The sequence below is a fragment of the Anolis sagrei genome, chromosome X (genome assembly GCF_037176765.1).
Source record: "Anolis sagrei isolate rAnoSag1 chromosome X, rAnoSag1.mat, whole genome shotgun sequence".
Taxonomy (NCBI): domain Eukaryota; kingdom Metazoa; phylum Chordata; class Lepidosauria; order Squamata; family Dactyloidae; genus Anolis; species Anolis sagrei.
In genome coordinates this window covers 15,456,686-15,483,822 of record NC_090034.1, presented here as the reverse complement: position 1 = coordinate 15,483,822, position 27,137 = coordinate 15,456,686, and the positions used below count along the sequence as shown (strand labels likewise).

The 27,137-nt window shown below is 40.0% G+C and overlaps 1 protein-coding gene across 3 annotated transcripts in view; it reads left to right on the top strand.

Moving 5' to 3' along the window:
- LOC137094983 (cytohesin-3) overlaps nucleotides 1–27,137 on the top strand; it is a 326,264-nt gene that overhangs the window by 273,478 nt on the left and 25,649 nt on the right. For all 3 annotated transcript variants that reach the window (XM_067461080.1, XM_067461081.1, XM_067461082.1), the window contains exons 2-7: nucleotides 7,451–7,533; nucleotides 8,389–8,453; nucleotides 10,769–10,835; nucleotides 17,408–17,526; nucleotides 24,028–24,108; nucleotides 25,493–25,605. In XM_067461080.1, coding sequence (XP_067317181.1) covers nucleotides 7,451–7,533; nucleotides 8,389–8,453; nucleotides 10,769–10,835; nucleotides 17,408–17,526; nucleotides 24,028–24,108; nucleotides 25,493–25,605 — 528 coding nt within the window. The remainder of the gene's footprint in view (nucleotides 1–7,450; nucleotides 7,534–8,388; nucleotides 8,454–10,768; nucleotides 10,836–17,407; nucleotides 17,527–24,027; nucleotides 24,109–25,492; nucleotides 25,606–27,137) is intronic.

The window sequence follows — 27,137 nt, the reverse complement described above, 5'->3', positions numbered from 1 at the left end:
CAGCATTCTTTAGCAGAGAATAATAATAATAATGATAACAACAACACTTTATTTATATTCCACCCTTTTCACCCCGAAGGAGGCTCAGGACGGATCACAGTACACATACACGGTAAACATTCAATGCTGCTTTGTATACACAACACACAGACAGACAGAACAGAAGGAGGTGGTTCAAATCAAATCATTTATTTCGGTAATTGACCAGAAAGGAGGTGGTTTGTTTCGGCTCAGTGTCCAACTGTTTTTGGTGTCATGGAAGGTTGGGCTCGAGTCCAGGGGATGCTGTTGTTCCATCCTCTATGACGGAAGAGCTGTCAGGCCTTCCTCCTTCCTTTTGGTCGCCCAGCGTTTTCTGATCTTCTTTCTTTATGGTGTCGTAAAACATCTCTCCCGCTTTTATTGGTACCTAATTTCTCTAATCACAGCTGAAGCTGTTTTTGAATTGCTTAGGTAAACAATGAGCTAGGCTGACAGTTGGCAGCTCACGCCAACCCGGGGCTTCAAACTTGCAACCTTAAGGTTGATATATCTTATAATTGCTGTGCTAAACCTCCGGCCCTAGAAGGCCCAAGCCCCAGGCCTTGTAAAACTGCAGCCCCAATGACTCCAAGCATTGAACCAAGGCAACTAAAGTGGATTCATTCTACAGCAGTGGTTCCCAACTTTTGGGTCCCCAGATGTTTTGGCCTTCAACTCCCAGAAATCCTCACAGCTGGGAGTTGTGGGCCAAAACACCTGGGGATCCACAGGTTGAGAACCTCTGTTCTACAGCAAAGATACACCCCAAGATCTTTCTTTTTGTTGCTGGAAACTTTGGTGTTCTTTTTGTTTTAAAGGAAGAAATTCTAAATAGGCAACAACTGTAATGCTCACCACTTTTGGCCAAATGACAAAGAGTGCACTTTTTGCCACTGTGCATTAGATTAGGCAGCAGATATTTTTTCTAGGTTCAGGGTTTTAAAAATTGCAAATAGTGATACACAGGAGCATCCTCGTATTATTGACAGATTTTAAACAAATCTGCCTAGATGTACGTTTTTAAAACATTCTGTTTTATCTTAAAATTGCTGTAGTTTAAGGGTTTATCTATTGTTAGGCATTGCAACATTAAGATTTCAGACTGTACCCTCTGATGCTTTTGAAGGTTACTTCAAGCAAGATTAGTTCTGCATATGTTGAAATGGAACGTTTCTGTGTTTGCTGTACTACCGCCTTCAGATATGGCTTATACACAAGAGATAAATAAGAGAGAAAGAATGAGAGCCAACCTTTCTGTCCAGGCGAAACAAAACTTGGAAATACTACAAGGAGTGGTCAAGACAATGGAATATGCTGCCACTCTCCTTTCACCAACCTCAAAACCATCTTGAAAGATGCCACATTGTGGAGGAGGCACAAGTTTGTTTTCTGCAGCTCTAGAAAGTAGGACACAGATCAATGGATTCAAGTTGCAAGAAAAAAAGATTCCACGTAAATATCGTTGCGCTAAGCGTATCTCAGTCAAGACCAATGCAGAAGACACAATAACATTGCACCCAGGCAAGAGGAAAAAGAACAGAAAAACTTGACTCTTATCAGTAGAGTTAAAACATAAACTTGCAGTGTTACAAACAGTGCAACAAACTTACAAAGTCTTTGTAAGCAATACAGAATAAGGCTTCTTAATCTTCATCCAAATGAGAGAGCAGTAGAAAATGGTTGAGCAAAATACTTGAGCAAAGGCTCCTCAGAGCAAAAGCTGAACTGTATTCTAAAAACCATACAGTTATACCCAATGTGGTCCAAACTTACTAGTTGACCTACATTAGCAGCTGCACATAATAATTAACAGCATAAGGTTTTCTTTAACACACACACCTACTTGATCCTATTAACAAATATTAGGAAGGAATTCCTGATGGTGAGAACTATTTGGGAGGGAAATATGCTGCCTTGGAACAAGATCTCCGGATTTTTTTTTAGCAGAGACTGAGTTTCATTACAACACACCTTTTAAAAAAAATACACAAAGCAGTGCATATATCACATCCTGAACTGTATGTGTTGTTTGTAAGGTACTTCTGCTGGTGAAAGGTCATTTGGGGGAGGAGAGAAGAAGTAATCATAAGGCAAAATGGTTTAGGGAGCTTTTAGCAGCTTTTAAAGTAATTTTCTCTTAAGTTAGTCCTTCTAATTTTCTCATATGTAGATAATTTTTTGTGTGTGTTAGGAGCGGCTTGAGAAACTGCAAGTTGCTTCTGGTGTGAGAGAATTGGCCGTCTGCAAGACATTGCCCAGGGGATGCCCGGATGTTTTACCATCTTTGTGGGAGGCTTCTCTCATGTCTCTGCATGGGGAGCTGGAACTGACAGAGTGAGCTCATCCTGCAACCTGTCGGTCTTCAGTCCTGCCGGCACAAGGGTTTAACCCACTGCGCCACCGGGGGCTCCATAATTAAATCATAATTATGTAGATAATTATGATTTAAAACCCAAATAAGACTACCTCCCAAACAAGGGATATCTCCAGGCAGCAACAGCCAGGCTTTGTGGCTGCAAAGCTACTCAATGCTAATCAAGTTGGCTAATTGCAACATTCACGCTTGCTTCAAACAGACAAGAGTTCTTTCTCCCATTCTGGACATTCCACAGATACACACACACACACACACACACACACCTCATTTGCAACAAACCTCAGAACAACTCTTTGAGGATGCCTGCCATTGATGCAGGTGAAATGTTAGAAGAGAATGCTACTGGAACATGGCTATATAGCCCGAAAAACACCGTGAAGAGTTCAGTCTGCCATTGAATAAAAATCAAATACTTTCAAGATTTTTGTGGTTTTCTGGTTTGAAATCGGAATGAAAATAAAAAGGGGTTTAACTGTACTACGTTTATCCTATTAAATAACTTGTTGTGAGTTCTGGCACTAAAAGAAATGGAAACTCCTTATGTAACATCATGTCAACATCATGGTATGCTTCATCTGTTTGGTCATTTGGACTGAAACAGCTTATTGCCAAGTGCAGGAAATCGCCGGTTCCTTTTCTAAAATAACATCCTTGACCTTTCCTCTGAAATACTTCCTGCTGGTATGAATTGGACCACAATAAGGTTGGCAGCAATTTGGGAGCTAGAATATAATGTATGCTTGAGGTTAGATTCCTGTGTGGAACGCTGTGCCAATGTGTATTATTTTAAGAAGTATAGTATAACTCCCTTATCCTTAGATTTGATACTCATAGTTTCACTTAAACACACTTCAAAAATATACATCCTTCCCATAAGTGTCAATAGTTTTCTTTAAGACCTCCAGTGAAGTTCTAGAGTATGGTTCCAGTCTAAGTATAGTCACAATATAGGGTTTGCAATTATCCAAAGTTTCAGATATCTATATACTTTATTCCAAGGATCCTCAACTTTTAAATTTGAGGGCCAGTTCAAGGTCCCTCAGACTGTTGGGTGGGTAGAGTACAGCTGGAGAAAACATAAATAATAATAAAATAAAACTTTATTTATAACCCATCACCATCTCCCCAAGGCCATGAGGCCAAGCCCAACAATTACATCAAAGCAAATATACAACATAAAACAATATATTAATAAAATATTATAAAGCGATATAAGATAATCACGCAATACAAAATAAAGTCACAATAGTCGATCACGATGGGCAGGGCCAGTGAACAAATTCCTATGCATTCTGCACATACCTTATTTGTAGTCCAAAAAACCATTAAGGAACAACATTATATTTAGGTTGCTGTGAGTTTTCCGGGCTGTATGGCCATGTTCCAGAAGCATTCTCTTCTGACATTTCACTCACATCTATAGCAGGCATTCTCAGAGGTTGTGAGGTCTGGTGGAAACTAGGCAAGTGAAGGTAAAATATCTGTGGAAGGTCCAGGGTGGGAGAAAGAACATTTGTCTGTTTGAGGCAGGTGTGAATGTTGCAATTGGCCACTTTTATTAGCCTTGCAGTTTCAAAGCTTGGCTTCTTCCTTTGTTGGGAGGTGTTAGTTGGTCTTGATTGTTTCATGTCTAGAAATCCCCTATTTTCTGTGTATTGTTCTTTATTTACTGTCCTGATTTTAGAGGGCTTTTTAATACTGGTAATCAGATTTTATTCAATTTTATGGTTTCCTTTCTGTTGAAATTGTCCACATGCTTGTGAATTTCAATGGCTTCTCTGTGTAGTCTGACATTGTCAGAGAGGGCCAGCATTTCTGTGTTCTCAAATAACATGCAGTGTCCGGGTTGGTTCATCAAGTGCTCTGCTATGGCTGACTTCTCTGGTTGAACTAGTCTGCAATTCACATTATGGTCAGATCTAGTCCGCAGTGCCTTTCATGTTCCTTGATTCAAGGTGACCAAAAGCAACATTCACACTTGCCTCTAAACAGACAAGCATTCTTTCTTCCACCTTGGACATTATTCCACAGATATATTAACCTCACTTGCCTAGTTTCCAACAGACCTCACAACCTCTGAGGATGCCTGCAAAATGTCAGGAGAGAATGCTTCTGGAACATGGCCATACAGCCCGGAAGAGTCACAGCAACCCAGTGATTCTGGCCATGAAAGCCTTCGATAAAACGCTACATTTAAAATGAAGAACAATTTTGACCAACATACACTTACAATTATTTTAATAGGAAGTGTGAGCCTGTTTTTGGCTGATGAGATAGTCAAATTAATTGGAATTGTTGTTGTGTGCCTTCAAGCCATTTCAGACTTAGGGTGACTCTAAGGTTTTTTACAGCTGTACAAAATGCAAATTGAACTGGATTATATGCCAATGTGAATCAGATAATCCACTTCAAAGCAGATATTTCCAACTAATGATGGTTTCTCACAATGTTTGGTTTTAACTATAGTTTGTCAAAGCAAACCAGTTTCAAAACATGCTATGTGAAGTTTTGTTGTCTGATAATGATGGTTAAAAATAGCCATAGCTCCAAGCAAATGGTAGTTAATTAAAATGGAGAAAATGGTTTTCATTTCCTTTCAGACAGGAGCCAGGGGCCGGGGCCAAAGGAACAGTCATGTGCATATAATATTAAACTGTGGTTTAGTCATGCATACCAACAGAATTCCTACTCTAATTCATATGATATATATGTATGATCCTCTTGCCCACACTTGCATCCTCTTTACTCTCCCTTTTGCAATGGAAATAATCAAACCAAATTTTCTCTAATTAACAACAGTTTCTAGTTTCTTTAGCTTAAATGGAAAACTTATGTGTTGGATATAAAACAGAGTGATAATAGAATTAAGATGAAGGAATGTTCCAGTATTTCCTTATTTCTGGAATAATAAGTCTAATATGAACACAATCTATACACAAAATAAAAGTGAAGATATGTATGTATGTGTGTGGCTAGGGTGCCCATTTCCACAGACAGGCTCCCACTCCCACAAATAGCTATAACTCCCACTATCCAGGAGACACCAATGGCTCTCCCTCCAATGACATTGCAGGATATAGCGAGCGCTATAAACATGTACAAGTGCCCTGCCAATGTCCTCCACACACATCCCACCATCCAAGTGAAGGCTTTCATGCAGGGACAATTTCATCCTAGATTTTCTGTTTTTCCTGCATCACTGACATCCCAATGTTTCTTACTCTCTCCATTGGTGTTAAATTTGCATGACCCCACCCACTGCCTTTCTCATAACCCTTTCATCTTTTTTATGGCACACAGCAAACAGAGGACTTGATAAGTAACTGAACATGCAAGAGAGGTTTGGGGAGAATTCACCATGATTTATAGGAGTTGTAGGTCCTGGGATGTATAGTTCACCTGCAATCTAAGAGCACTCTGAAGTCCACCAATGATGGACCTGAAACTAACTTGGCACACAAGAACCCCTACGACCAAGAAAAAATACTGGCAGTCTTTAGAGGGATTTATAGGAGTTGTAGTTCACCTACATCCAGATTGCACTATGAACCCAAACAATGATGAATCTGGACCTCACCTCTGAGGATGCTTGCCATAGATGCAGGCGAAACGTCAGGAGAAATGCCTCTAGAACATGGCCATATAGCCCGAAAAAACCCACAAGAACTGAGAATCTGGACCAAATTTGACATGCATACCCAATATGCTCCAATTTGAATACTGGTAGGTTTTGAGAGGAATTGGCTTCGGCATTTTGGAGTTGTAAGCACTGGGATTTATAGTTCACCTGCATTCTAAACCTTCACCAAAGATGGAATTGGACCAAACTTGGCACACAAGGCCCCCATGACCAGCAAAAACATACTGGAGGTCTTAGGGAGAAATTCACCTTGATTTGGGGGAGTTGTAGTTCACCTACATTTAGAGAGCACTGTGAACCCAAACACAGATGGATCAGAACCACACTTGGCACACATACCTGATATGATGAAATTTGATTACTGGAGGGGTTTGGGGGGAACTGACCTTCCTTTCTGGAAGTTGTAGTTACCCACAACCAGGGAAACTGTGACCTCCACCGATGATGGACCTGGACCAAACTTGGCACACAGAACTCCCATGACCAGTGTTATGGTCATGGGGTCGGGACTCCTGGGGGGGGGTCACAAGGGGATTTCAGAGGGGTCTCCAAACACCATCACAAAACACATATTTCTGGAAGTTTGACCCAATGCTATTGTTGGTGGAGTTCAGAATGCTCTCTGATTGTAGGTTAACTATAAATCTCAGCAAGTACTCCCAAATGATAAAATCAGTCCTGCCCCTCAACCTAACCAGTATTCAAATTTGGGCATATCAGGTATTTGTGCCAAATTTGGTCTAGTGAATGAAAAGATATCCTGCATTTCAGATATTTATATTACAATTCATCACAGTAGCAAAATTATGTTTGGGCATCGTCACAACATGAGAAATTGTATTAAGGGGTCATGGCATTAGGAAGATTGAGAACCACTGCCCATGACTAACTCAACCTATTGGAGGGGTTTGAGGGGACTGACTCACCATAATGGGAGTTGTAGTTTACCATACAGCCAGAGACCACACTGAACCCCATCGATGATGCATCTAGAGCAAACTAGCCCAACATAACATAACAAAGTACTGATGGAATTTCTTGGGGTTAACCTGGCATTATGTCAGTTGTAGTTAAATTACGACCTTATGCATTTTGTACAATAAAAATTGCCTTTTTCAAATAACCCCGACAACGCTGGGAACCCAAGCAAGCACAGAATAAAATGAAATGTACTTTGCCTTTCGTAGTGGGAGAATTGCTCACGACTTTCCTCCAAGCCTTAAGAGATCACTGCATTTGTTAATTAATTCATAGTTCTATGTACTTACACTGCTATTTTGCTAAAGGTTAGTTGCTGTGAATGTCATCTGTGTTGCATTGACATAAACCCTGTTGGTGCGAATGTGGTTTTTTCTTGTAGAACAGAGTCTAAATCAATTATATATAATTGTGTGTATATTCTTTTCCCTTAGTGCCCAGTGACCTTTCTGTAGAGGAGAGGGAAGAGCTTTTAAACATTCGACGCAGAAAAAAAGAACTAATTGATGATATAGAGGTAATTGTATTTCTTAAATAAAGAATATTTCCCCTACTACAAATAATGGTATCATGTTTCACCATGTGCTGAGTTGTGTTACATTGACATAGGTTTAAAATGCAAATTGCTGTTAAGATAATATTATTGACATGACACATGTATATAAATAAAAATGTAATGTTCGTTTGTGGGATTTACATAACTCAAAAACCACTCGATGAATTGACACCAAATTTGGACACAATACACCTATCAGGCCAATGAGTGACCATCACTCATAAAAACACAGAAAAACACAGCGGAAGAGACTTAAAAAGCCAAAAAATAAAATAAAAATACATTACAACGCATGTGCAAAACCACATATATACACATACACAAATATATACACACATATATACACTCACAAAACACATATACACAGACTGGGCCACAGCAACGCATGGCAGGGGGCGGCTAGTATATAATAAAATAATTTAAGTAGATAGACTGGAGCAGATATTTGTGTTAGGTTGTATATGATTGCTAATTTTTTAAAATTTTATTTTATTTAAGTAGACATACATTTGCAAGTGTTTGTTGCATACAGTGCAATACTTTCTATCTATTAATAGTTCCATAATCATTTATCTGATAATGTATTTCGGATAAGGGGTCACAGTCTACTATCTAAATAATACATATAAAAATATCATAGACTCTTACTTTACATCTGCTTCTTCCTTCTCTACAATCTTATAGGGTCCTCTATATATTTTTTAATTTAATTTTACATTAATGATTGCTAAATTTTAAGGTAATAGTCATCTTAAAATTATGCCCTTGCTAGAAAAACTAGCAATATTGATTTGTACTTTTCTCTATTTTTGACAGCGGTTAAAGTTTGAAATTGCTGAGGTTATGACAGAAATCGATAACCTAACCAGTGTGGAGGAAAGGTAAGCTTGATTTCCAGTGTGTGTCCTTTATGGACAGGTAGCATCTTGTTCCTTACACCTTTATAAACGATTTTTCAGAAACCTCTTTGTTTTTGATCCTGGAAGAATCATGGCTTTATAGCCACCAGTACACTATCTGTCTTGCCTCTTTTGGAGGTGAAGAAGAGACACACTGCAGCTTAACAGCTTAATTGAAATTGACATACCATTGTCTAGTTACTTGTTTACTCCACATGTCCATATAGCACTGGTTTTCCTATGCTATTGTGGATAATGAGACTTGAAGGTCTACGGATTTTGGCATCCATGATGGGTCCTGGAACCTTATTTACTTACTTAGGCGATCCCTCGTTGCCTGAGTATGATGGCCTTCCAAGTGTAGTGTCTTGGCAGTGGATACATAGGTGACTGTGGAACCCTATTCTTGACCCGCATGTTCTTCTACAGTGAGGGCTTCGGTTTCCAGATGGAAGGTGGTCACGGTCAGGGTTGGCTTGATGCGCCTTCATCCTCTTGGCATGCTTCTCCCTTTCGCCCCGCATTTGTGTCTCTTCAAATTCCACAGCACTGCTGGTCACAGCTGACCTCCAGTTAGAGTGCTCAAGGGCCAGGGCTTCCCAGTTCTCTGTGTCTATGCCATAGTTTTTAAGTTTAGCTTTAAGCTCATCTATAAATCTCTTTTCCTGTCCACCAACATTCCGTTTTCCATTCTTGAATTGGGAGACAGTGATCGGGCATTCGGACAAAGTGGCCAGTCCAGTGGAGTTCATGGCATAGAAGCATTGCTTCAATGGTGATAGTCTTTGCTTCTTCCAGCATGCTGAGATTTGTCCACCTTTCTTACCAAGAGACTTGCAGGATTTTTTCAGAGGCAACGCTGATGAAATCGTTCCAGGAGTTGAGTGTGACTTCTGTAGACAGTCCACGTTACACAGGCATATAGCAGCGTTGGGAGGATAATGGCTTTATAAACAGGCACCTTGGTCTCCCTACAGATGTCCCAATCCTTAAACACTCTCTGCTTCATTCGGAAAAATGCTGCACTCGCAGAGCTCAGGCAGTGTTGTATTTCAATGTCAATGTTGACTTTTGTGGAGAGGTGGCTGCCAAGGTAGCTGAAATGGTCAACATTTTCTAACATTACACCATTCAGTTATATTTCTGGTATTGCAGAGGGATTGGCTGGTGACCGCTGAAAGAGCACTTTGATTTTCTCAATGTTCAATGAGAGGCTCAGCTTCTCGCATGCTTCTGCAAAGGTGTTTAGAGTGGCTTGTAGGTGGTCTTCTGAATGTGCACAGACTACGTTGTCATCAGCATATTGGAGTTCTATAACATATGTTGTTGTGACCTTGGTTTTGGCTTTCAGTCCGCTGAGGTTAAATAGCTTGTCGTCTGTGCGATAGATGAGTGTTTAGAGTGGCTTGTAGGTCTTCTTCTGAATGCACACAGATTGCGTTGTCATCGGCATATTGGAGTTCTATAACAGATGTTGTTGTAACCTTGGTTTTGGCTTTTAGTCTGCTGAGGTTAAATAGCTTGCCATCTGCCCGATGATTCCCACTCTGGTGGGAAGCTTCCCATCAACAAGATGAAGTATCATAGCGATGAAGATGGAAAATAAGGTTGGGGCAATAACACATCCCTGTTTGACGCCTGATTCCACCTTAAATGGAACCAAACCCCAGCAGATACCAAGGGCTCACTTTACTTTTAATAGTGTGTTCTGTCTAGTACTGTGTGTTTTGCTCTGGTACATTTGGGTATGAAATGATAAATTATTGCTTTGTTATGCCGTGCAGTATCCCCAGCCTTCCACACAATCTTTTCCCTTTATGTCTGATCTGCAAAACATTTTTGTGTGATACAAGTGGCACAGTTTAGGAGACTCCTGTGGCTTCATTGGCAGATGTCCTGCTCAGCCACTGCAACAGTATGTGCTGGCAAAGCAGAAGTTCCAAACGCTTATTTGCCAGGGCAGTGGCTCAAAAGATTACGCTGTCAATTGGCTTGGATTGAAATAATCTAGTTTAACTGGTTTGTGGGTCGAAACCATAAACATTATCCTCTTCTTAATCCTTCTGTTGCTCTAATATGTGTCAGGGGATTTTAGTACAATTTATAAACATCTGATATAAAACAAAAGCTACTTTGAATTACTTTATCTGGTATGTATCTCTTTTTCCCTTTGAGGTAGGATACCTAGCTGTGCCATCCTCTGCATTCTCGCTATCTAACGATGAACATATGACAAAAGCGTAAAATTTAAATATCCAAGATGTTTAACTTCTGTTTTCCTATCACCCTCAAAACAGCAAAGCCACCCAAAGAAATAAGCAAATTGCTATGGGAAGAAAAAAATTCAACATGGATCCCAAGAAGGTAGGGTGGTTTTATTTTGTTTGTTTTTCTCACTTGAGAAATTGTGCTTCTTATTGACTAACTAGCTGTCCCCTGCCACCTGTTGCTGTGGCCCAGTCTGTGTATATGTGTCTTGTGTGTGTGTACATATATACTGTATATACTCGAGTATAAGCCTAGTTCTTCAGCCCTTTTTGAGGCTGAAAAAGTCCCCTCGGCTTATACTCAAGTCAAGGTTATTTATTATTTTAATCTGTTACTATTATTTTCATTTCATTTATTATTTTATTCTATTTATTATTATTACATTTATCATTTTACTCTATTATTATACATTTATTATTTTACTGTATAATTGTTGTTATTGCTAAATACATTATTTTACTGTATTGTCGAAGGCTTTCATGACTGGAATCACTAGGTTCTTGTAGGTTTTTTCGGGCTATAGGGCCATGTTCTAGAGGCATTTCTCCTGACGTTTCGCCTGCATCTATGGCAAGCATCCTCAGAGGCAGGCCTTCAAATGCTAATGAAGGTGGTCAGCTGAAACATTCACACCTAGCTTCAGCAGAGAGCTCTTTGCCCCGCCCCAGTCATTCCACAGATATATAAACCCATTTTCCTATTTCCAACAGACCTCACTACCTCTGAGGATGCTTGCCATAGATGCAGGCGAAACGTCAGGAGAAATGCCTCTAGAACATGGCCCTATAGCCCGAAAAAACCTACAAGAACCATTATTTTACTCTTTTTATTATTGTTGTTATTACATTTATTATGTTACTCTCTTTATTATTATTGGAAGGATAGGTAAGCACATTTACATTGAAGACAAGAGTTGGACAGTCTTGTCTTAAATTACCATTTTTGTAAATATTCAAAAATATATAACCTACTGATTCCTCAATTAATGCAATTTAATTGGTATCTATTTTTATTTTGCAATTTACCCATAGCAGCTGCATTTCCCACCCTCGGCTTATACTCGAGTCAATCCGTTTTCTCAGTTTTTTGTGGTAAAATTAGGTGTGTCGGCTTATATTCGGGTTGGCTTATACTTGAGTATATACGGTATATGTGTGTATATGTGTATATATGTGTGTTTGCTTATATATATATGTGGTTTTGTGCATGCATTGTAATGTATCTTTTATTTTTTGGCTTTTTTAGTCTCTTCTGCTGTGTTTTTCAGTGTTTTTATGAGTGATAGTCACTCGCTGGTCTGATAGGTGTTATTGTTTCCAAATTTGGTGTCAGTTCGTCCAGTGGTTTTTGGGTTATGTTAATCCCACAAACTAACATTACATTTTTATTTATATAGCTGTATGATTTCTTCAGGCTATTCTACCTTTTGGTGATACCATTAGACAGAGGGAGGCACATGTTATGGGGTGGCAGTCCTCACAGCCATTTTTCTTAAGCATCCTCACCATTCCCACTGTTGGAAGGTGGTTGTGTGCACTCTTTGAACAAACCTCCTTGTGCTCCAACATGGCAACACAATCTGTCACTTAGTGTTGAAGTGTATTCCAGTTCCTAGTCTGGTTGGCATTTATATATGCAATTGGAGAAGGGGTGGCATTTTATCCTTTACCTCAAGCAGCAAAAAACTTGAGTAGGACCTATGCAAGGTAGATTATAGATAAGCAAAAATTAATAATAAAATACAGCATAATATAAAACTGAAAAATATCAAACAATTTGCAGTCCCAGGTAAAACAGTCAGTCCCAAAGCCTGGTGAAATACTGTATATATGTTTTGATCATTCGATGGGGCTGATGCTGTCATGTCAGGGGTTTTTCCATTTGCCCCGTGCTTTTCTAGGCAGCTGCTTTGGAGGGTTTGGCTTTAGGACTGTTCATAACTCTGTCCATCTGTGTGCATAATTCTCTTCCTATTGGAAAGCACAGCAAATAAAACTGCTCAGTTGAGGTTCAGATTTGAGAAAATGAAACATGTAATCCTCCTTAACTCCCTGTTCCTTATTTGTTCCCTTTGGGCAGGACTATTATCATTTTGCTGGCTTTTTTGTTAAAACAAGTGTTTTCTGTTTACTTACTTTGTTTTGAAGGATGGTAATTTTTTTTCTTGGAACAGCTGAATATCCAGGAAGCATTAAAAACAAAGTAATTTTAGAAGCATGCAGATGGGGAAAATGGAGCTGACGTATGAGAGTGAGGATTATAATGAGTTCCTTAGCTGCTAATGGCTGCCAGTATGTGGGGAAACATGGCTGGCATACATGTAGTAAAATGTACCTCCTCCCTTTGTAATTTCCAAAGAGGGGCTGATTGTCAGTCTTCAGGCTCTTTAGAGAGAGAGAAAGTGGCCAGGAGAAAGCGAATGGAAACAGGGAGGAGGGGGATAAGGCACATTTGTTGCACAGACTCAAAATAGACTCCCAGACTGTTAAAATGGCATTTATGATAAAAGTAGGTTGGATTTGTTGAGCACATTGTCTTTGCTTGGCAGGATGGTTTTCCGCTGTTGCTGTTTCTATAAACTCTTTCTCTGCGCATTGCCCAAACATACATTTGTTTTGCCAAAAACCATTTTGTTTTTATTATTTCTATCTGAAGCCTCATTTCAACCCTTCACTTGTTTGTTTTTAAAATCAAGGACTGTACTATCAACTTATTATTCAAGATTAAAATTAGTTACAACATCAGTAGTAAAATCACTGCAGATCCCAATTAAATGTCTTTAAAAATACACTGAGCCACCTGGTTGTTGTTGTTGTTATGTACCTTCATGCAGTTTCTGATTCATGGTGGTGCTAAGGCAAACCCGCAAGATTTGTTCAGGGAAGCTTTGCCATTGCCTCCCTCTGAAGCTCAAAGAGTGTGTCTTTGTGGCTAAACAGGAATTACAACCCAGATCTTCATAACTATAGTTGAACACTGTGTGTCTCAAAACCACAGAACTGCTGAACTTGCTGACCAAAAGGTCGGTGGTTCGAATTCGGGGAGCGGGGTAAGCTTCCGCTGCTAGGCCCAGCTTCTGCCAACCAAGCAGTTCAAAAGCATGCAAATGTGAGTAGATCAGTAGGTACTGCTTCTGCAGGAACGTAATGGTGTTCCATGCAGTCATGCTGGCCACATGACTTTGGAGGCGTCTATAGACAATGCTGGCTTTTTGGCTTAGAAATAAAGACTCTGACACGACTAGACTTAATGGCAAGGGGAATCCTTTACCTTTTATACCCCAACAGAACCACCCAGATCTTCATAACTATAGTCCAACACTCAAACTATGCTGTGTGTCTCAGTGGCGCAGCGGGTTGAGCTGCTGAACTTGCTGACCAAAAGGTTGGTGGTTCGAATTCGGGAAGCGGGTAAGTTTCCGCTGCTAGGCCCAGCTTCTGCCAACCAAGCAGTTCAAAAGCATGCAATTATGAGTAGATCAGTGGGTACTGCTTCTGTGGGAAGGTAATGATGTTCCATACAGTCGTTCTGGCCACATGACCTTAGAGGCGTCTGTGGACGACGCTGGCTCGTCGGCTTAGAAATGGAGATTATCACCACTCCCCAGACTCGTACACAACTAGACTTAAAGGCAAGGGGAAGCCTTTACCATTTATATCCCAACAGAATATTAATAATTGAGGCAATTTGTATAGAACATGTTCTTACCTTTTGAATGTAGACCCAGACCACAATATGTTACTCTTATTCTTATCAAACATCCTCCGTGTTTGTTCTTTTTAAAAACAATCTAATGAAACTAGATATCCTTTTATTGGCTTTACGATTTACCATAGTACATACCTTATGTTTTACTTTGGAGTGTATAGATATATGTCTTACTCAGAGATAAGTGCCACTATGTTTAAGAGGGCGAACAGACTGTAATTCTTATCAAAAGAAAAGCACAAGTTCAGATAATGGTACAATGCATTATACTTTCAATCCCATGTAAATGTCAAGATACTAAAATGTAGTTGAAGATAACGCTGGCGTTGATTGTCATGGTTCCAATTATTATAAATGATTTATCTGATAATGTGCTTTTTAATGATGTGGTGGTATCTCCTTCTCTCTCTAGTCAAATTTCCCAAAACAAGCTGTCTGTCAGATCATTAGCCTGTACAAACATCAATTCTATTATGAGCAGATTAACTCTGTAATTTGCATCTGAGGACTCATAAGGAATAGATAATAACATACGGTATCTAGTTCATTTATTATTAGAATGTTTCTAATGATTACCTTCAACAAAACCACAAGTGTTAACTGTTTTTACTTGTATCTTAACAATTACTAACAAATAAGGGAAAAATATAAAAAGAAACGGAGCCCGCGGTGGCGCAGTGGGTTAAAGCGCAGAGCTCCTGAGCTTGTTGACCGAAAGGTCGCAGGTTCGAATCCAGGGAGTGGCGTGAGCTTCTGCTGAAGAGATATTGACAAGCTGGAATGTGTCCAGAGGAGGGCGACTAAAATGATCAAGGGTCTGGAGAACAAGCCCTATGAGGAGTGGCTTAAAGAGCTGGACATGTTTAGCTGAAGAAGAGAGGCCAAGAAGAGACATGATGGCCATGCATAAATATGTGAGAGGAAGTCATAAGGAGGAGGGAGCGAACTTGTTTTCTGCTGCCCTGGAGACTAGGAACAATGGTTTCAAATTACAAGAAAGGAGATTCCATCTGGACATTAGGAAGAACTGTTCAGCAGTGGAACTCTCTGCCCTGGAGTGTGGTAGACGCTCCTTCTTTGGAAGCTCTTAAACAGAGGCTGGATGGCCATCTGTCAGGGGTGCTTTAAATGCAATTTTCCTGCTTCTCGGCACGGGGTTGGACTGGATGGCCCATGAGGACTCTTTCAACTCTATGATTCTATGAACTTGGGGACTGTCTGTATTGTAGGAATCAAATGGGTTCCAGAACCTTTCTGTTCTACCAATATTGGGCCATGAAGTAACATTATGTGTCGAGTGTACCAATTGGAGTAGAGAACAACACCCAGTAATGACTCTTTACAGAGTTAAGGAGAAGATAGAAGAAGCAGCTTGTTTATTTGTTTGTTTATTTATTTATTTACAGTATTTGTATACTGCTTTTCTCACCCCGAGGGGGACTCAAAGCGGTTTACACATAAGTAATGGCAAAATTCAATCCCAGTACAAACAATTACAATTATACTTTACAATTAGACATAAATCAAGTTAAAAACAGTACATCCACAAGTAATAAAATAATCATTAAAACAATAAAACAGTCTCTTCTGTCAAATCGCCGTTCCAGTCATTGTCTTTCTGAAATGCTGCATACATTTACTTCTACTGCCCAAAGGCCTGGTCCCAAAACCATGATTTTAATTTTTTTTCTAAAAGCCAGGAGGGAGGGAGCAGATCTTACATCATTTGGGAGTGTGTTTCATAGGCGGGGGGCCACAGCCGAGAAGGCCCTGTCTCTCGTTCCCGCCAGACGCATCTGTGCTGTTGATGGGAGCGAGAGCAGGACCTCCCCTGATGATCTTAGATTACGAGGTGGGATGTAAGGGTGGATGCGTTTGGACAAGTAAGCTGGGCCAGAACCGTATAGAGCTTTATAGGTCAAGACCAGCACTTTGAATTGGGCTCGGAGATGGACCGGCAGCCAGTGGAGCTGGCATAGCAGGGGGGTGGTATGCTCCTTGTATGCTGTCGCCCGTTGAACTAGCTGAAGTTTCCGAACCATCTTCAAAGGCAGCCCCATGTAGACCGCATTGCAGTAATCTATTCGGGATGTAACCAGAGCATGGACCATCGTGGCCAGATCAGACTTCCCAAGATACGGGCGCAGCTGGTGCATGAGTTTTAGCTGTGAGAAAGCTCCCCTGGCCACTGCAGAAACCTGGGGTTCCAGGCTCAGTGATGAATCCAGGATCATCATCATCATCATCCTCTTGCCCTTTAATGTTCTTTGTCTGTGGCAACATTAGCTTCTGTGTCTCTGCCTCTGAATGAGAAGCAGAAGAGACAGGGCAGCCTGGTGTCTATATGTCTGTGTTTGCGGCTGTTGTCGTCAGTGAACTCATTTTGGCTGTCTCCAGCACAAGCGCCCTGCACATTTGCCTCTAGCTTGGAACTCCCACGTTCAAGGAAATGGGTAATTGCTTTTCTGCTTGACTTTTGTAGCTGTGCTGCTTGTGCCAGACACCCCCTCCCTAGTTGGCCATCATCTGTGAATGAGGCTTTGCTGCGCCAAACACAATATAATGCTGTATTTGTCAATTGTGTGCAAGCTCTTACTATAAGATAGCTTGTTTCCTAGTATTTCCATAATATGACCTAACTTCTAGTCCCAACAAGGGTCCATCCATTGAATCAACTTGGTAAATCAAGATCTAGGAATGTTCCATTATTTCTATCTACTTGGGACTGACAATCAGGTTGAGTAATGGTAGAGTCGTTTGAATTTTGAACTAGGGCAAGTGTTGAAATTCCCTTTTACATGGGTATTACCTTGCTCAGGAATTTTCCATCAACCACAAATTGGCAACTGAATAAATCTTGCCAGGAGAACCCTAAGATAGTCACCAGAAGTTGACTTGAATGCACATAACAACAAACATTGGGCAAGGGGAAAAATACTGAATTCTCCTTCTTCATTTAGGGAATCCAGTTTCTGATAGAAAATGACCTCTTGCAGAATACGGCTGAAGACATTGCACAATTCCTTTATAAAGGAGAAGGGCTAAATAAAACGGTCATTGGAGATTATCTCGGCGAAAGGTAAGCAGACACCAAACCTAGTTCTTATGATGTTAAACAGGATGTGGGGAGCCTTGCTTTGTTCCATTTTGTTCTCTTCTTCCTTGGGTATGAATGTGTCTGTGCTATACAGTTATAGTAGTTTGATGCCACTTTGACTGTTCTAGCTCCATACTATAGAATTATAGGTTTTGTAGTTTATGAAATCCTCATATTTCTTTCTCTAGAAAGCTCTAGTATTAGGACAGACCATTTGATCATCTAACCCAGTATTCTTTGCTTGGCTCAGTGATTCTCAACCTGTGGGTCCCCGGACGTGTTGGCCTTCAGCTCTGAGAAATCCTAATAGCTGGTAAACTGGCTGGGATTTCTGAGAGTTGTAGGCCAAAACGCCTGGGGACCTACAGGTTGAGAACCACTGGCTTAGGTTGGGAGTGGCTCTTTGGGATTTCTGCCAGAGGACCTCCGCATTCCTTGGTACCTGACCTTCCAAATTGGCAATGCTAAGCATTCTATGGATGAACCATAGAATTATGATCCTTCTCTCATCTATTTAGTTATCTCTTTCCTATATTGATCCACAAGTGCATTATGGTTGTAAACCATCCATACAAGTTTGGTTTAGGGGCTGTTTAAAAGAATAATAACTAAATAAGATAGTGCCATGCTGGCTATGCTCACCATCTCCTCTGTGCTCCTTCTAATTGATCATGGGACCTTCTATGTGCCAGACATATGCTTCAACACAGCTCGTATGATCTCATAAACATATATTATTATTACTTATTTATTTATTTACGACATTTATATGCCGCCCTTCTCACCCTGAAGGGGACTCAGAGCAGCGGCAATTAGATGCTGAACACATATAAATATATCATTTAAAACAGGTTAAATCACATAATAAAATTCATATGAAAACAATTTAAAACTATAAAAATCAATGACTTCTATATACTGCCTGGTTACTCATGGAAAAACATTGGGGGGGAAAGAAACCACTGCACTGTGTTCCTTGATCTCAAAAAGGCATTTGATCAGGTTACAAGTAAAAAGTAAATACAATATATTATATTATTATCATAGCACAATATTAATATTATATATTACATTGTACTATAACATTATACTGTAATATTATTAGTAATATTACATTTAATATAAAATATATAATTATAATTATAATACCATTTAAATTGCTTTAAGCAATTTAAAAACTACACAGTGAAAGTCTTCCGAAGCTCCACTTTTCTCTCCTTGCATCTTCCTCCAAGGCTTTAAAGTAGGTTTAAAACAACTGGAAAGAACGTCTCTGGACGTGGGTATTCCTACCCACCCATCAAACTGCATTTTCAGAATTACAGAGACGAGAGAAAAGCCATTGCTAATCTTAGGATGCAGTTGATTCCACAGGCCTAAAGTCTATTTGTAGTCCCAACTGGAACAGGCTCATTTAATCAGATGGAGAGTCTTAAATAAAACTCATGTATTCAGTGAGTTTATGCTATAATTATTAGTTATAAGCAAGGGCATCGCCTACTTATTAATAGTATTTCTTTTTTGTGGTCCCTGAGTCACACATACCTGTCATTCTGGACCTCGGTGGAGATATTCAGAAATTTCTAGATCTGCATTTTGGCAGCAATCCCACTCCTTCCTCGACTGCATTCATAGAAGTCATGTGTTCCTGTCAACATCTAGTTTCTTGTCAGTCAGTACCATAGAGGAAATTGTGTTTTGGCACTTCATCAGTTCATCATTTCTTCTTCTCTCTGGGATTTTATGGCCCTGAAGATTTATTTTTCAAGAAGTGTTTAAGCTGTGGAGTGAAGATTCTACTTTTTGGCACGATAGATGCAATTTGTTTATTTGTTTATTTACTACACTTTTATCCCACCCTTTTCAGCCCGAAGGCGACTCAGGGCAGCGGCAATTAGATGCTGAACACATATATCATTTAAAACAGGTTAAATCACATAATAAAATTCATATAAAAACAATTTAAAACTATAAAAATCAATGACTTCTATATACTACCTGGTTACTCATGGAAAAATATTGGGGGGGGGGGGGGGAGAGAAACCACTGCACTTTGTGTTCCTTGATCTCAAAAAGGCATTTGATCAGGTTACCCATGACCTGATCTGGCGAGCACTACAGTGACATAGAATATCAGAAGACTATGTAACATGGATAAAGCTACTATACAATAATACAAGAAGTATGCTCTGCTGCCCTGCAGGGATTTCACCACTCTTCAACATCACTGGGATCAGCACTCTCACCATTACTATTCATACTCTGCATGGACACGGCTACAGCAGATTTGCAAACTATGCATCCCTGGACACTCGTATATGCAGATGACATAGCACTTGGCCACCAAACACATGAAGCTCTCCAACAACAAGGAGTGATAGACTGAGTGAAAATGGACTTCAACTGAACATACACAGAGTATCTGAGTATCTGGAATCTGACCTCCAAACTGGAAAAACAATTTGAATTAATGGACAAGCACTAAAGAAAGGCACCCAGTTTAAATATCTAGAGTCACTGGTCTCCATAGATGGTGACACAATACCTAGAGTTGTTCACACAGTAGTCCTTTATGGGGCAGAGTGACATGAACAAGCCCTTAACACAATGGAAATTAAAATGCTGAGATGGACGCTTGGCTTGACACTACTTGACCATGTGCCAAATGATGACATCTGTCAAAGACTAGGAATAAAAGCGATCAGCAAGAAAATGCAGGAAGCAAGACTATGGTGGTACGGCCATGTCATGAGAAGAGAATCAGATTAGTTCAACGGGCGGCAGCCAGTTGCAAAAACAGCACTGCATTTGGAGATTGCACGACGACGACCAGGTGGACGGCCAAAGAAAAGATGGATGGACATTATCAACAAAGACGTGCGTGCTGCCAACCTGAGGATGCCCAAAATAAACCCCTGTTGAAACAACAGTCACAATACTCACCTCCCTCAATGGGGAAAATAGATTAGAAAGAGGAAGAATATATTTGCAGAGTTAAACTGTCTTGAGAACTTTTTTCTCAAAATTCATCTGGATTCCCTGGTTGGCAGTTTTCAGCTCGGTCCACACTGCCTCCCCTTTAAGTGCCTCAAAATAGTACAGACTTTGGCAAGCTTTGAAATTTCTTTAATAGAGACCAGATGCCCTGTTGTGATGTAATGCTCTTAGGAAACAAGAATATGGGACAAACTCTGTTGCATTCATAAAATTCATACTGGGCATGTTTAGCCTGAAGAAGAGAAGGCTGAGAGGAGATATGAAAGCCATGTATAAATATGTGAGAGGAAGCCACAGGGAGGAGGGAGCAAGCTTGTTTTCTGCTTCCTTGGAGACTAGGATGCGGAGCAATGGCTTCAAACTACAAGAGAGGAGATTCCATCTGAACATTAGGAAGAACTTCCTGACTGTGAGAGCCGTTCAGCAGTGGAACTCTCTGCCCCAGAGTGTGGTGGAGGCTCCTTCTTTGGAAGCTTTTAAACAGAGGCTGGATGGCCATTTGTCAGGGGTGATTTGAATGCAATATTCCTGCTTCTTGGCAGGGGGTTGGACTGGATGGCCCATGAGGTCTCTTCCAACTCTTTGATTCTATGATTCTATGAAAATTGCAGAAATAAAGAGCTGGTCCTGAATGCACGGCACAACAAGTTTTCAAAATTATTTAATATAAACTGGGCAATAGAAATTGTGTTGTTCTTTGTGCTGTTCATATTCAGCATCGAGAAACTGTAGATTAACTGATGGCTATCCAAGATCTGCTCTTTGGAATATATTTTAGGTAGAAAGTCCAAATATATAGTTCCATGCATGTTTGCTACTCACAGGATTTCTGCCCACAGAAGTCATATAGCAAAGTTTTAAATAGTTTGTACAGCTGGCGATCTTCTGAGCCCACATTGCTACAGTTATGCACAGTTACTCTCTTTTAGATGCATGTTATATCGCTTTTGGGATCTGATCCATTTGTCTAGTTCACATGCACTTCCATACTTACATGGAAGTAAGTCCTGCTGAATTCATTCTTTTGTTCAGCAAAGCTTATTATTGCGATACGTCATCTCTGAAATTTTAACCAAGTGGGGGTATTAACTTTAGCAATGTCTAGGAATTTTCCATTCTCTTTCCTGTCATTTCTTCCATTGGTTAAATGCCTATATGTGTGCTAAGAATATATCTAAGACACATTCCTTTGTGCCCACCTGTCTTTGGGGAGTATAAGTTTACAAGGGGGAAGTATACTGGTCTATATGTAGAAATATAATTTGATTGTATGACATGGGAAATTCCAGCTGAGGAAGTTTAATAAATGCATATTCTGCTGCTGAAGCAGATGTTTCTTTCTAAAGGGATCTCCCCAACTATCAGGTGTTCACTGTTTGTTCCCATTTTCCAAATGAATGTGCCAGAGTATGTATGAATGTATGTACGTTTGTACCCCAAGGGTTCCTCCATGGTTTGATGGATCTGGACCAAACTTGGCACATAGACTCTTCGTTAATTTACTTAAAATAATTGAGTGGTTTGAATTAAATAAACCATTCCTTTTAGAGCCAGAGCTGAAGGAAAAAGAAGGATCAGAGTAGATTGGCTGCTGCTAGGTGAAGTGGCCCCCTGTGATGTGACTGGGAAAGAGAAAGGAGAGAAGAGAGGAAGAGCAAGTGTATTATAGAACAAAGAGAAAACATATAGGTATTCCCCAAAAGATTATTTTTGAGTAAAGGTAAAGGTTTCCCCTTGACATTGAGCCTAGTTGAGTCCAACTCTGGGGGTGGTGCTCATCTCTATTTCTAAGTTGAAGAGCCGGCGTTGTCCGTAGATGCCTCCAAGGTCATGTGGCTGACATGACTGCATTGAGCACTGTTACCTTCCTGCAGAAGTGGTACCTATTGATCTACTCACACTTGCATGTTTTCGAACTGCCAGGTTGGCAGAAGCTGGGGCTAACAGTGGGAGCTCATCCCACTCCTCAGATTCAAACCACCGACCTTTCTGTCAGCAAGTTCAGTAGCTCAGTGCTGCACCACTGGGGGCATATTAGGGAGCATATTAGGTAAATAACGTGAATTATTACCTTAGTATAATTCTTTTGGGAACAAAAACACTTCCTTTGGCATGCTGATCTGCTTGTTTCTCCTTGGCACGGATTCTTGTAGTATTTATACAACAAAAACGCAGTCATATCCTATTTAATGATTAGGGGTTTCATTGTGTTAATTAATATACTGGAAAAGATTTGTTTTGTTTCACTTAGGAGGTGATATCATGGAGGCAAAGTCTTTGCCAAATAAATCCACCTACTTCTTGTTGAGATGGAAGCTGATCTACAACATTTTAATTTAATGATGTGTTTCAAGCGCACCCTGAGGATTGCAGCCATTCATACCAATGTGTGCTAATGCTGCAAAAATTCAGAATGTTGCCTAGTCAGAATAATAGTGTTATATTATAATCTACCTTTTTCCCTTTGTAAAAATCAAAATATGTGTATCATCCAGTATAGCACATGCTTCATTACTATTTTGTAAGAGTCTTGCACATTTCCAGGAGAATAAATGTAACACTTCAAACCTATTAAATTTATCTGTGATGTACTGCCGCATAGCTGTAAATATCTGGTTTAAAAAGCCTTTGGCTTCACTTAGATCTGGAGATTTCCAGGTTTGGCGTAAAGAAGGCAAAGTTTCTAAATCTCATTATTAAAACTGAAAATATGACAGCTTCATCCTGTCTTTTAGCATTCTAATTTTTCAGTTTGCAGTCTTAAGGGTTGCATATATACAGACATTCCTTAAATCAGTGGTTCCCAACCTTTTTTTTTTAACCAGGGACCACTCCCCAACATTAGTACCAAAAGAGTTACAAATCAGTTTTTGGTCAACTTAAAATTTGGTTTGGTTATTTGGAGTGCTGATTCGGAAAATTGCATTGGATAGACCATATCAAATCTAATTTCTGATATAGAACATATGTCATCCAGTATTTGCAATCTGCTCGCCCACTGCCTTAAACGAATAAAGAAAATTGTATTCAGATGCAAGTTGCTTCTTGGCTTTTGTCTACTTTTAACAGTGATTACAAAGAATCTAGCTCTTATTTGGCTCAATCTGACTACTATTTCACCTCCAGAACGGGTTTTTCTACACTGAAAATGCAGAAACTTTTTGGGGACTTTTGGTGACTGTTTGCATATTGTCTGCATATCACAAGCATAAATATGTTGAGTACCTCACGGTTGGAAAAATCAATTCATTAAATGCGCCTTTTTTGTGTTATTACTCATTTTGAATAAATTATTTAGAATAAATTATTTACTTAACCTCATTATGTACCAGCTAGGCAACTGGGAGACAGGTTAGAATTAAGTAAGACTTATGATTGATAGGTCCTGCCTTGGAAATATATAGGCTAAAATATAAATGATTTTGAATATTAAAATAAAAAAAGTTGCCACCAGTTTACTTCTTTTTGTTTTGTTTTGTTTCACAGGGATGACTTTAATATTAAAGTACTTCAGGCTTTTGTTGAACTCCATGAGTTTGCGGATCTTAACCTTGTACAAGCCTTAAGGTGAGTTAATAAGAACAGCCGAAAGATTTCCTGAATATTTGGTTATTTTTAAATGTTAAGAATATGCATTAATTTAATCAAGCAGACTTTTTTTTTTAATCGTATCAGAAGCAACTTGAGAAACTGTATTGGTGTGAGAGAATTGGCTGTCTGCAGAGATGTTGCCCAGGGGATGCCCTGATGTGTTACCATCCTTCTCATGTCCTTGCGTGGAAAGCTGGAGCTGACAGGCAGGAGCTCATCCTATATCGTGTATTCGAATTGCAAACCTTCAGGCAGCACAAGGGTTTAACCCATTGTGCCACTGCGGCTCTAAGGCAGACATAATTTAGTCAAAACCGTAAAGCTTCCTCAATGGCAGTGTGCACAAACTGGTGGTGATGTAGCAGAGCAAAATGTGTAGCACACATTAGCATCAGAAGAATGACAATTCATTCTCATTTTAAAATGAGGTAGCTAAACCCGGATAGATGGTAATAAACAAATTCCATTTGCTTAAATCTTTTGTCGATCTTGAATGTGCTGAACTTTACTTGAATTGCTTCTCCTTTCTTAACTACGTTGATGTAGTCACCGAGACTGTGGCGCAGCTGGCTGGCAGTCAGCTGCATTAAGATCACTACTGACTGAAAGGTCATGAGTTCAAAGCCAGCCCGGGTCAGAGTGAGTGTCTGCCTAATTTGTGTAGCTTGCTGTCGACCTCTGCAGCCGATAGACAGTTGCATCTGTCAAGTAGGAAATTTAGGTACCGCCTACGCGGGGAGGCTAATTTAACTAATTTATGATGCCATAAAAATCTCCAGCAAGTCTGCAAAGAATGAGGAAGTACTTCATCAGTGTCACAAATGGATGGTGAAGCGACGGCTCCCCTGGTGGCCAGATGCCCTCATGAAAAGTTGGAATGTTAAATTGCCTCTGTGTCTGTCTATATATGTTGTGTGTCTATGGCATTGAATGTTTGCCATGTATATGTACATTGTAATCCGCCCTGAGTCCCCTGCGGGGTGAGAAGGGCGGAATATATAAATACTGTAAATAAATAAAAAGACAATATCTTATTTAATAGCTGCTATGGGCGCATGTATTTCAAAAGAAGTCTGCTGCTGTGATTTGAAAAAGCTTCTTTGCTTTGCCTTAATTAAAGACAATTTTACACATTATTTGTATAATCTCTGTAGAGAGATAAGAAAGTGGTTTTGTTTATAGAGTCAGCAAGCAATGCTTGAAGCTCTAGGCTAGTGTTTTGGTCTACAACACATTCGAAACAATAAACCTCTAATTGTGAAATGTAGTGCTATACTACCATTTCTGTATTTTACATAATTTTGGATAAAGATGTGTTTTAGGATAAGATACTCGAGCAGTTTCTTGTCTATCTTTACAGACAGTTCCTGTGGAGTTTCCGGCTTCCAGGAGAGGCTCAAAAAATCGATCGTATGATGGAAGCTTTTGCTTCACGTTATTGCCTTTGTAACCCTGGAGTATTCCAGTCTACAGGTTAGTAATGATAAGTCTCCCACTCATGTTTGTTATTCCTCACTAAAGTCAGGTACAAATTAATTATAGAAAGTAAGCATGAAACTGGTAACAATCTTATTCTCAGAGCTGTGGCATTGAGGAGAAGGAGTCATAGGATGAAGTTGCTCAAGAGAGCTTCATATTATAAGACAGCTTACACATTTGCTGTATCCCTTCTAGTCTTCTGACTTACAGCAACTCTGTTGTAGGGTTTTAATAACTACATTTGTTCAGGGTTTTTTGCCTTCCTCTGAAGCTGGGAGAGTGTTTTTTTTTTCCGATCAGAGCGACTTGAGAAATTGCAAGTCGCTTCTGGTGTGAGAGAATTGGCCGTCTCCAAGGACATTGCCCTGGGGACACCCAGATGATTTACCTTCCTTGTTGGAAGCTTCTCTCATGTCCCCTCATGGGAATCTGGTGCTGACAGATGGGAGCTCACCCCACCTACCCCGAAAGGTCGGCAGTTCGATTCTGGGGGGAGCGGGGGGAGCTCCCAACTGTCAGCTCCAGCTTCTCATGCAGGGAGCAGTACTCATGAACAAGATCTTGGAGTCCTCATGGACAACAAGTTAAACATGAAAGGAAGAAGAAAGGAAATCTTAAACCGCTTTGAGAAAAGCAGTATATAAATGAAGTAAATAAATAAATAAAGTGTTTTTCCCTCAATACCATTATAAAGAAGAATGGAAGTTTACTACATTCCCTCCCCCCTTTTTTTATTTTTCATTTCTCATTTTTCACTTTGATATTTTTTGCATTCTATTTTTCTATTTTCTTGTTTCTTTCTTTTGTTTTTATTTTCCCTCCCACCACTCCCTTGATTTCCCCCCCCAAACCCCAACCCAATCCCCTATCCCAACCCAAACCCTGATTCCACCCTGAATCCGAACTCAATCCCCACCCCTTTTTGACCTTCTTCCTTTTAATGCTTACCCCTGAAAATCTTCAATAAAAATCATTGAAAACTTGAGCCAACAATGTCTAGATCCAGGGTAGTCATGCTCCCTCTCTATTCTGCATTGGTCAGACCACACCTGGAAACACATTGTGTCCAGCTTTGGGCATCACAATTTAAGGAAGATGTTGACGAGCTGGAATGTGTTCAGAGAAGGGTGACTAAAATGATCAAGGATCTGAAGAACAAGCCCTATGAGGAGCGGCTTAAAGAGCCGAACATGTTTAGCCTGCAGAAGAGAAGGCTGAGAGGAGACATGATAGCCATGTGTAAATATGTGAGAGGAAGTCATAGGGAGGAGGGAGCAAGCTTGTTTTCTGCTGCCCTAGAGACTAGGATGTGGAACAATGGCCTCAAACTACAGGAAAGGAGATTTCACCTGAACATTAGGAAGAACTTCCTGACTCTAGGAGCTATTCAACAGTGGAACTCTGCCCTGGAGTGTGGTGGAGGAGGCTCCTTCTTTGGATGCTTTTAAACAGAGGCTGGATGGCTATCTGTCAGGAGTGCTTTGAATGCAATTTTCCTGCTTCTTGGCAGAATGAGGTTGGACTGG